At 54.6% G+C, this 10,789-nt stretch overlaps 1 protein-coding gene across 8 annotated transcripts in view; it reads left to right on the top strand.

The window, feature by feature from the left end:
* The first annotated feature begins 2,461 nt into the window (after positions 1 to 2,461).
* RNF144A (ring finger protein 144A) overlaps positions 2,462 to 10,789 on the top strand; it is a 250,799-nt gene continuing 242,471 nt past the window's right edge. For 2 of the 8 annotated variants that reach the window (XM_057497477.1, XM_057497479.1), the window contains exon 1: positions 2,474 to 2,615. Coding sequence is in view for 1 of the 8 variants with exons in the window: in XM_057497476.1 (XP_057353459.1) it covers positions 9,498 to 9,528 (31 nt within the window). In the remaining 7 variants the exon portion in view is untranslated. Of the gene's footprint in view, positions 2,616 to 3,751; positions 3,846 to 9,303; positions 9,529 to 10,789 lie in introns of those variants that run through there. The other 6 variants (XM_057497478.1, XM_036881872.2, XM_036881871.2 and 3 more) reach the window with 6 other exon arrangements.

Genomic DNA, 10,789 nt, shown 5'->3' with positions numbered 1-10,789 from the left:
CCTAAGAGGCAGGGACTCTGCATTGCCCTGGAGGTGGGGGGGCCTGCAGGCCTCCTGGCCCATCTGGCTGTGTGCAGCCTGCTTGCAAGGGTCAGCATGGCCCAGGAGCCAGTCAGCAGAGCCAGCGATGGGCTGAGGAAGACAGGTTACACCCCACATTCCCAGTACCATGAAATCCCCTAGATTCCTGTGAATCTCAAGGGAAAGAGTCAAAAAAATTTTTCTTTAATTGTCTATTACTCTCTAGAAATAAGGAATAACCTTTCAATTAATTTTTTAAATTAAAGAAATGTGAATTTTCTGTACTTATAATGTATGATTGCAAATTCATACAAACTCCATTGTCTAAAAAGTGTTTATTTTAGGCCATCAGTATGTATCTTGAGCATCTCTTAATTTTGTGGCTAGAGAAGACCCTTCAGAATGCAGTTCCCTTTCTCCAGCCCCCGGAGCATTAGTGGCTGCTGGCCTGTCTACCATCCAGCACAGACTCTGGCTCATGGTTGGTAATTGAAAAGATGCTTCCTCAATAAGTAAATGATGAGTCACCCTCAGGGACAACGGGTATCATTTAAAATGGGCTTGACATGACAAACCTCTCCATCAAGTGGTTCAAAATCATGACCTGTGAGGGAGCTGGACTGAAAACCAACAAGAAATGAGTGGAAATGACCTTGAAAGACACAGGCAGCTTGTTGAAGAGAATCAGGATGGTTGCTCGAGGCAGAGCTCAGAGCAGATGACTTCACTCTTTATTTATCGAGCACTTAAGATGCTCAAGGCCGTACATAGGAAAATGACTTCATCCCTGTTCTACGGAATCTTAAGCTCTACTAATCAGACAGTAAATATCCAAAATTGTGATAGCTGCTATGATCAATATAGAAAGAAACTAAATGTTATGCAAGTTTAGCAATCTGGGGCTAAAGCAGTGATGGACAGGGACGACTTCATAGAGAACACTGACATTGTGTGGCCTCATATGTGTGCAGTATATGCATTAGCAAAGACAAACAAGCTTGGGAATGGAGTCACACATGAGCTCGGCCCGAGCTCACACACACAGGTCACTACATGAGCACTTACAAATCTCAATTGCATGCTTCCCTAAGAGCTTGGTTTTGAGCTCAGCCCTCTCCCTGGCAGCCCCAGATGCTCCTCCCCAGCTCCTCTGGCTTGATAGCTCTGCCTCTGTTTACCAGAGAAATGTCTGCATCTCAGGATGGGCCAGTTCATCACAGAGCACAGGGACTATTTCCATTTCCTGTGTATTTGTGTCATCCATCCATTCATGTGACCATTCATCCATAGGTCATGTCATACCCGTACTGCCCTGGTACCACAGCCAGAGTGTAGGAGGGATGAATGTATTATCCTCGCCTTTATGCAAAACCATTTCAAATTCTAGTGAGAGGTTGAAGCAACCAAGCATTGTTAGGATTCTTCCAGTGTGTCTTTTTCTTGAACAATGACATTTCTACATGAAGGCAAGTGCTCATTCATATCTCTGAGTAGGGGAAACATTTACCAGAATAATTTCTAATGTAGATGAGATAGATTTATGTTTAAAAAAAAAAAAGATGTGCGTGAAGCAGAGGCAGACAAATTATGCCGAGTGTCAAGATAGGTAAGAATCTTGTAATTTAATTCTCTGCAGGGAAATGAGACAAATAATAGCTAAGGACGGTGGTTTATGATTTGCCAGCTATGTTGATGTTGTTTTAGGGCATATTTGCCTGATTTAATCCCTCCCAACATCTTTATGACACAAGTATTCTTGGCACCTGCAATTTCCAGTTAAAACAATGGAAGCAAAAAGAAGATAAAGAACTTGCTTAAGGTCACAGAGCTGGTAGGTGATGGCATTAGAATTTGGAACAGTGTGGTGTGGTGTTAAGGGAGAAAGATACGGTGGGTTTTCCCATATTCTGGATAGAAGAGTCTATGCTTCAAAGGAGGCATTCTTTCATACACACTAGTAAGTCATAATTTAACACTTGTATAACTTCTAGCTACTAATGGGAGTGGCAACAATAAATCAAGGGAATGCTCCCTGCAAAGACCTCCGACTCTGATAAGCTGGATACAGGAAGAATAGGAAGGGGGATTGCTCTGCCTGGATCTCGGGTACCCACAGAACTGAGGGGCCGTCCACATGCCCCTTCTCCATCCATCAGACCAGGTCACCCGTGAAACTGGCGCGGGAAAGCCCTCCGCCTTCATGGCGAGGTCCTCACCCAGCTCGGGCTCCGGGAAGCCGAGGGCGAGCGCGTGGCAGGCGGGCCGGGCCGGGCCAGCCATGCTCCCGCCGCCTGGCTGACGGGGTCCCCCGGGCACGTCCCCGCCTGCCTGCGGCTGCGGCCGAGGGCGGCGTCGGGGCGGGGCTCCGGGCGGCAGGGGGCGCTGCGAGCCGGCGGGGCCGCGGCCCGAGCTCCCGCCCCGCCTCCGTGCCGCGCGGCGCCGCGCCCGGCGGAGGGCGGGCGAGGGGAGGGCGGCCCGGCGCGCGGCGGGCGGGCAGCGCACACCGTCCGGCGGGGACGTCGGCGGGCGCCGCGCTCGGAGCCCCGGCCGCGGCCCAGCGGGAGCGACGGCCCGGAGCGCGGGCGGCGGCCCAGGTGGGTGACGCGCGCCCCTTTGTGTCGGCTGCAGCGCGGGCGCGGCGGGGCCGGGGATGGGGTCGCTGGTCCGGCCTGGGGCCCGCCGGCCAGGCCCGGGTGCCCGCTCGGGGCTGCGGCGGGGGCCGGCGGCGACCTCGTGGGTGGGGGCCGCCCCGGGCCGCGGACGCCGGCGTCCGGGAGCGCGAGGCGCGGGCGCGGCGGCGGGAAGGCCTGCCGGCCGCCGTGGGTGGCCGGGTGGGGGCGCTGGGGCCGCGCGAGCCCCGCGGTGACAGCCCCGCGCTCGGGCGCCCGGCCGCTGCTCCCTCCCCGCCTCCCGCCTGCAGCGGCCTTGCTCCGGCCCCTGTGGGAGCCTGGGCGCTCCGGCCCTGGGGAGGAAGGGGTCACTTACCGCATCCCGGGGACCTTCATAGGCAGGGCCCAGAGTCACTCCAGAGGTTCCCTCCCTTTTTTACCCAGTGAATTTAAAAAAATTAAGTCCATTCAACAAATACCCCATGCTTGCCCCGGGCCGGCGGAAGGCAGGGTAACAGAGTTAGATCAGGTCCCAGTCAGGTCCCAGGGGAAGAGCCCCGTGCGCCCAGCCCGGGACGAAGGCATCTGGTCCCTGCACTAGAAGGACACCTGGCTTCACATCTTGCAATGAGGTGTCTCGGGAAGGAAGCACGTCCCGGCAGGGGGGCCTGCGGGTCTGGGGTGCACATTCCCGTGAAGGCAGGGGCTGCCCTCGGGAGAGGTTGGCGGCTGGGCTCTGTGGAGTTCAGGGCAGGGCGCAGAGTAAGGGCGCGCCGTCCCTGTGGAGCTGGGGGAGTTGCGGGCAGCGGCAGGGGCGGGTCAGTGCTGCTTCGTGAGGGAGGGCGTTGGGTCAACGCATGAAGGTGGGGCAGTGCGAGGGGCAGCGAGGGTGCCTGGCCGCAGGGAGGTGCCCAGCGAGGAAGGGGTGGGGACACAGGTGTGTGGAGGCCTCCTCCTAACGCTCCTGTGATGTGGTCCTTTCCAGCACTGAGATGAGGGACTTGGGCGTCTGTAGTCTTCTGGTGCCTTGTTAATTTCTGTTTTGACTATTTTCTAGAGAGTTCAAAAGCAGTATGACTAGAGAGGTCAGAAGGAGACCAATCGACATTTTTGAATTCCAGGCCAGCGCTGGTCTTGATCCTGTGGCAGTGGGAGCCGTTGGCGGTGGTGGAGGAGGAGAGTGAGCCAGCCAAGCCTCCTAGGGCAGTGAAGGCGGTGGGTGTTGGTGGTGCCACCGTGGCCCTTACAGTCGGACCCCTGCCCCCGGGTATGGGCTCCCGCCTGTACCACTTAACAAAGGCCAGGCGTGGTTGAAGACTTCAGGAGAAAATGGGGTGCAAATAACCTAATTTCATGGGAAGGGAATTTTCCAGATCAGCACAGTTGGTATTTGGAAGTTGATGTGTTTCAAGGGGCCCTGATGCTAATGTCAGTATCACAGGAAGGCGAGTGAATGAAAGGCAAACTCAAATGCTGTAGGCAGAGCTGCAACTGGCAGTGTGGAGGGTGGGCATGGCAAAACTGGGGGCGTGCTTTCAAGTGCAGCAATGTTACACGCACAGCCAAGGCCCTCGGCAATATGCAATCAGTCCTGCATCCAGCTCCCTCTGGGGTACGCTGCTTCTCTTGTGGACTTGATGTGGTTTCGGACGTGACTTGATGTGGTCTGGGACTTGGGAGGGACCTCACACGCAGCTCAGTTGGAGCTGCTGACGTTCAGCGGGGGGACGTGCTGCTCGGCCAGAAGCAAGGAGCCACGTCTCCTGTTTTTTCCACTGTGGTTCGTTATCTGGCCCCGCTGCTTTCCTTTGTTCAAATTTCTCCTCTTCCCGAGAACCTTTCTCCCTGGTGGTGGAGATAGGAGGAGGCCTGTCCTTGTGGACTGAGAGTCACACAGCTAGATGGTCATCACAGATTGCTGGCTCAGCCTCCTCGCTGTGACCAGGAGGACACTGTAGGCTCCCAAGGGTTCAAGGACCCCAGCCACACAGAGGGCCGTGGCTGGCCTGGGCCTGGCATCAGCTCTTCCAATTGCCTCTGTGCTTTCTAGGCTCGCAACTTTGGTGGGAGAGATGGAGACGAGGCAGCTGCCCTGGGGGGTCTGCTGGTCTGGAGCCACTCAGGATGATGTTGAGGCCTCATACGCTCCCAGAGCAGCTGACCTAGCAGGCCCCCCAACCCTTGGATTCCCAGGGTGTGGGGTATCAGAGGCAGCCAAGAGATGAACAAAGTGGACTGCTTCTGTGGAAGGTGGACCCACCCTGCAGACATTGGGTAGCCTCCTCCCTGAGAAATCCAGGAGCTGATGTGAAGGTGACTTTCCTTAAGATAGAAAAGTCACTCGAGGTAATCATTTCCACAAGCATCCTCCTCCGTCCTTTGTTTCTGCATTGCTAACACACATGAATAGCTTTCCTTAATTAGGTGAAGAATTAAATCAGAGCAACTGTTCACATCCCTGCTGGGCATTAGTGCTGAAGGACAGAGCTTGCATGACTTTCTGACCCACCTGTGTGACCCAGTACAAGGGTCTGAACCTCCCTGCATGGCCCCATTTCCTTCAGCTGTAAAACTAAGGTGTTGGCCTAAGTGATTTGCAAGATCTAGAAGTAAAAATATACTGCTTTCAAGGTCTTTTCCAGAAGAATCAATATTGCAGGATTACTCACCAAAGGCAACCGTTTGTAAGGCTTTTTGCCAGAAGAATGGCTCTTCTCAAAGGCAGTATGTGAGGGATGAAGCTTAGAAGAGTGTGGCTCAGTGGTGATGAGAGTTCCCTTCTTGCTTCATTCCTGGAGTCTAAAACCCCAGTGTGTTTCCTAGAGGAAGTGTCCTGTAGACACCGAGAGCAGGGCTTTCTCCAAGGAGCAACTTGACAAGCTGATGCAATGTTATAGGGAAAATAAGTTCCTGGATGGCGTGAAGTAGTGTGTCAACCAATATCTAACAGTCTTCTAGCGTTTGGCTCTGGAGAGGGAGGAAACAGTAGTTAATATTCATTTAGCATTTCTCGTGCCCTGATCAGCGCTGATGGGAAGTGCTGTGCGTACGTAGCTACGGAGACAGCCCCACGGGGCAGGCATTGCTGCTGCCTCCAGCCTACAGAGGAGGGAATCATCCAGGCCATGCCCACAGTGAAAGTTGAAGCTGGTGTGGAACTCAAGAGTTCTGCAGAACAGTACTATCCTGTGGCCTTAAGGAAGCTACAGCCTGGGGGGCTGAAGCCAGCATCACAGAGGCTCTGACAGTGGGGTCGGCATGCAGAGAATGTGTGGTGTGGGGGAACATGCCATCAGCCGGGGTGGGGAGTCTGTGCCGGGGCTGGTGGTGCCAGGCTGGGACTGAAGGGCAAATCCACGCCAGCCAGGCCCATGGGACATCAATGTTGGATTCTGGACTGGGAACTGCAAGAAACGTCCTGGACACTGCAAGAAATGTCCTGAGCTGGGCAGGGAACTTGGAGCACCCTGCTTGGCCCCCATTGTATTCGAGGGCAGGGTGGCATCTCTGATGCTGTTCAAACCAAAATTCCTGGTGCAACACAAGTTGCTTTAGGTTCTTGTGTCTTCTGGAAGGATCTACCAGTGAGGGATTTTTGTTGTTTAATTTTGGAGGCTCTGTCCCTCTGTGTCCCTTGCTGCACCCCAGGACAGCTGGTTAGAGGAGGTTGGGTTCAGGGAAGATGAGGATCCACAGGCAGCAAGCGGGAGGGGGGAGCCCCGCGGCCGGCAGACATTAGCATCAGGGCCCCTTGAAACACATCAACTTCCAAATACCAACTGTGCTGATCTGGAAAATTCCCTTCCCATGAAATTAGGTTATTTGTACCCCATTTTCTCCTGAAGTCTTCAACCACGCCTGGCCTTTGGTAAGTTGTACAGGCGGGAGCCCATACCCGGGGGCAGGGGTCTGACTGTAACCCATCCTGTCTTGAGTGGCCCAAGCATGTCTGGCGTGATTCCCCAGGCCCAGAGCAGCCTGAGGCCTGCTGCTGGGAAGCTCTGAGCTGGAAGGAAGCCCAAGGGGAGGATGTGGCTGCGCGGGCCTCAGTTACTTCTGCTCCAAGCAGCACAGCTCTGTGAGCAGGAGCCGGGCGCAGACTTGGTGGAGCCCGGGGAGAGTTCCAAATCATGAGAGTGGATATTTCAGTGTCCTTAGTCGGGTTATTGGTTAAACAGGGCTTTGTCCTGTCCTCAGAATGCCTCTTACAACATAGTTTTCCCGGGACATTTTTTTGGCTTCCAGAAGGCTGGTTTGCAAGCAGCCTTTGGAACAGGGCATGTTTGATGTTGGGGACAGCAGCCTTTTAAGATGCTCCAGAGGGGGTTGCGAAGGCCACGTCCACCAGGAAAAGAGAGCCTCTGGGAGCTCCTGCCCGCTGTGCAGACGGCGATGGGGCTGCCCCTTTCTGCTCTGTCTCTGTGTCCAGGACCTGTTCACAGGATGGTGTAGCACCCTCTCGCTCACCATTTACAGCAGCGGGAGCCGCTGATGATTCATGGTAAACAAGGTAAAATGTTTCGTAGGTAGTGTTCAGAATCCGTGCATTTTTAGACTTTATTGGGAAGCTGTGTGGCCATCCCACTTTGTGTTCCTTCTCCCCACTGACTTGCGTCCCATCCCAGCTGGGACACCGTCAGCAGCCCCCACTGCTTGTTAAGTAAGGCATGCGCCCCTTGGTTGGGCTTTTGGGGTTCTTCCTCTGTGACCGTAGCCTGTTTTCTGGGGCTGATCTCTCCACAGCCTCCACATGCATGCTATGGACTGTTCTCCCTCTCCCTCCACCTGCCAAATTCCTAATGATCCTTCCAGGCTCAGCACACATGTCACCTTTTTCTTAAAGCAGCAGAACCATTAATGTGGGGATGGCAGAGATCAGCCACCCAGGATTGGCCTCTTGCAGATGAGAAGCTGGAGGGGTGGAGCAACAAGGGACAGCGCTGCAGACCTAGGGCCTGAGCCAGCCCCCTGCCCCTCCAGGCCCACGCTTGCCCTTTCTCCCACGTGCAGGCGGAAATGTTCTCTCTACCACGTGCTTCCATAGCAACTTTTTTTCAAAACCTATAATTGCACTTTTAAACTCTCTAATCTAATTTTGGTGATTTATATAACCATCTTATTTCCTCTACTAAATATAAGCCCTACAAGGGTAGGAACTGATTGACGTTACATTCCCCCAGCGCATATCATGCTCTTTCTAAATGCATTTTTCTTAAGTGATTGAATACAAGATAGAGAAACCTGGTCCAAGGGGAAGCCTTGGGCAGATTTTCATGAGGAAATGGGATTGTCCAGCATGATCTAAGCAGATCAGGAGATTTGGGGTCTCTCTTTGGGGGGTCAGCCCTAGATATTCCTGGTCTGATGGGTGTATTGATGCAGGCTGGTTCCACTGTCAAGAGCTGCAGGCCCCTGGCGGCTGGCATGGGGTGGTCCTGTAGCTGGAGGCACTCTGCCATGAAGGGGAGGATGAGGCAGGAGACGCTGCCTTGCCTGCAGTGCTCACCGTCCAGCACAGGAGACGCAGCGAGGGGACAGTGACACAGTGGGGCCAGGATGTGCCCATCCCGGTGTGTGTTACAGGAACCTGGTGGAAACTGGCATGGACGTGGGTCGCCTTTAAAGAGTGGGAGGGTGGAGAAGGGGGCCCTGTGTGCTGGAGGGCTCGGGGGCCAGAGATCGGGGACTGATAGGATGCGTTCTTGAGGATGTCCGAGGTTAGGGCTGGTGGTGGGCCCCAGGGGCCGGCAGGTGGGTGTGGCCCCCTCCGCCCCACCAGGCAGGATCTTTCTAACGGAACACTGGGTGCTGAAGGTAGGGAAGTGCTCAGAGTTCCAAGAAGGAGCATTTGCTGGGTAAATGCAGTGGGGCTAGGGATTCACGTGGTTCTTCATATACTGGAAGTGGGGGACCATCTGCTGAAGATGCTGTGAAGAGCGTGCAGAGTAGTTCATAGTGTTCAGCGTACCCCTGTCTCCAAGGAGCCTGTTTCTTGAGTGCCTTACCCTCTCCTTTGGTCTAGGGAGGCTTCTGCTTTCACACCTGTGCTCCCAGAGGAGTTTTGCTTTGGGAAGAGAGAAGGCTTGCAGAGGCCCTGGGGGGCCGGCCACTTGTATGTGACTGAGAAAATAAAGGAACAAAGAGCCCCATAAATTAATTTTTCCTGATGGCCTCATTGCCACAGTCCTTCTGGGTAGCCCACGATCATCCCAGGACAGAGGAATGAACAGCTTCCAGGGGACTTTCAGAGCGGGTGCCTCAGGATCTGAATTTGCAGCCTGAAACTGTGTCTGTTTCTTTCTCATCGCCTGGCAGGGGTGAGGCAGTCCCGGGCTCTGGTGTGGACGGGACGGAGCTGGCTCTGTGCTGACTTCACTGTTGCTTCTTTCTTCTTTGTGCCTGAAAGAAGCATGAGCCACAGGCGCTGAGAACTGAGACAGGCAGGTGGTGGGAGGCCAGCAAGTGGAGGATCACCTGGGTGGACTAGAAAAAAGGAGAAGAGGGCCTCTTTATTCCATCAACCCTTGGGACCCTGAGACGTACCTCTGCTCTCAGCCTTGTTCTCTGATATCTCCCAGACTTCCCTCCGGTCCCTGCCCGGACAGGGGCTCTGCGATGGACTCAGTGTTTGCCCTGCCCCCAGTCTGTGCACGGAAACCTAATGCCTGATGTGGTGGTGTTAGGAGGGGGGCCTGCGGGAGGTGATGAGGTCCTGGGGAAAGAGCTTCGTGAACAGGATTTATGCCTTGACCAGAGACCCCAGAAGGCTCCCTCACCTCTTCTGCCCTGTGGAGACACAGCAAGAAGGCAGCTGTCAGAACCTGGAAAGAGGCTCCACCACATGCTGAATCTGCTGGCACTTCGATCATGGATTTCCCAGCCTCCAAAACTGTGAGAAGTGAATGGTTTTTGTTTATGAGCTCACCCAGTCTGAAAGTGCTAGGGTGGTGCAGATGGACTGGGGGGACCCTGGCTCGTCTCTGGTCAGATTGGAGTTGGGCTCCCGCTGCTGATCACATCTTGGCCATCTGCAAAGACACCTTCACAGACTCTGGGGTTAGGAGTTCAGCCGGTCTTTTGGGTCACATGCACCCCGCCCCAGTCAGGGAGCACGTGTGTGCACAGATGTGCGTGTTATTCCGTGTCTGGCCGGCAGCAGAATGCTTACTGGCAAGGGCTTAAGCCCCCGGGGCTACTATTTCCTCGGCAAAGCATGGGAGGCAGGGGTTGCTGGCTGTGGGTCGGCAGCTCTGTGATGTTCACGAGAGCCCAGGTTCTTCTCTGGCTGGACCACTGCCCTTAGCGTGTTCTCCTTCGCCCTCACATGGGGCGCCCCAGGGTTCAGATGGCTCCTCGCAGAGCTGGCTGTCCTCTGTGCTTAAGGGAGCAAGAGAGAAGGGAGAGTTGATGTGAGCTACGTCTGTCCCTTTATGTAAGGGAAGAACGGGCTTTTCCAGAAGGGCCCAGGCTGCCTCTGTCCATGTCCCACTCAGCGGGGCTGTGTGGGGCCTCCGGGGAGCAGGGGATGCTGAGAGGGAGAAGGAGAGAGCAGGGAGCGTGGGCCTTGGGAGGGTGAGCGGAGCAGGAAGCCCACCGACAGTGTGGCATGCGGCCGGACTGCGCCTCAATAAATTGCCTTTTTTTCTCTCACTTGTTCTTCTTTGAAAGGCAAGAATCTGCGGGCAAGGTCCAGACCAGTGAGCACATGGCTGAAATGTTCCTGGTGTCTTGCCAGCGTAGTGCAAGTACACCCAACCTTCCATGAATATGCGTAGTTTGGGGGGGCACTTAGGGCCAGTAAGTAATCTTGCCCATTTCTGTATCCCCTAGCAGCTGGCACAGTGCCTGGCACATAGTAGGTGCTCATAAATATTTGTTGAATTTAAAAGCCATCCTTTTCTTCAAAGACATTTGAATCCAGAAACAGTCTCATCTATTCATTCTTTCTTCAGTTCACTTATCCATTCATTTGGCAAAACCTCGTTGGTTCAAAGGCAGATGAAGGCAAGTAATCTGAGAGTGAGGACATGCGGGGGGTGCCCGAGGGGCCCTTTCTAGAACGGGTGGGGTATGGCGTGTGTAATCAGTAGGACAGGCGTTGGGACCCACAGGCATCCCGTGTCATCTGGCAGTATCACTGTCCATTTCTCCTATTTGTG

This window comes from Manis pentadactyla, chromosome 2, assembly GCF_030020395.1.
Source record: "Manis pentadactyla isolate mManPen7 chromosome 2, mManPen7.hap1, whole genome shotgun sequence".
In the NCBI taxonomy this organism is placed as follows: domain Eukaryota; kingdom Metazoa; phylum Chordata; class Mammalia; order Pholidota; family Manidae; genus Manis; species Manis pentadactyla.
Note: the sequence above shows the minus strand (reverse complement) of the source record. Positions and strands in the feature narration are given on the sequence as shown.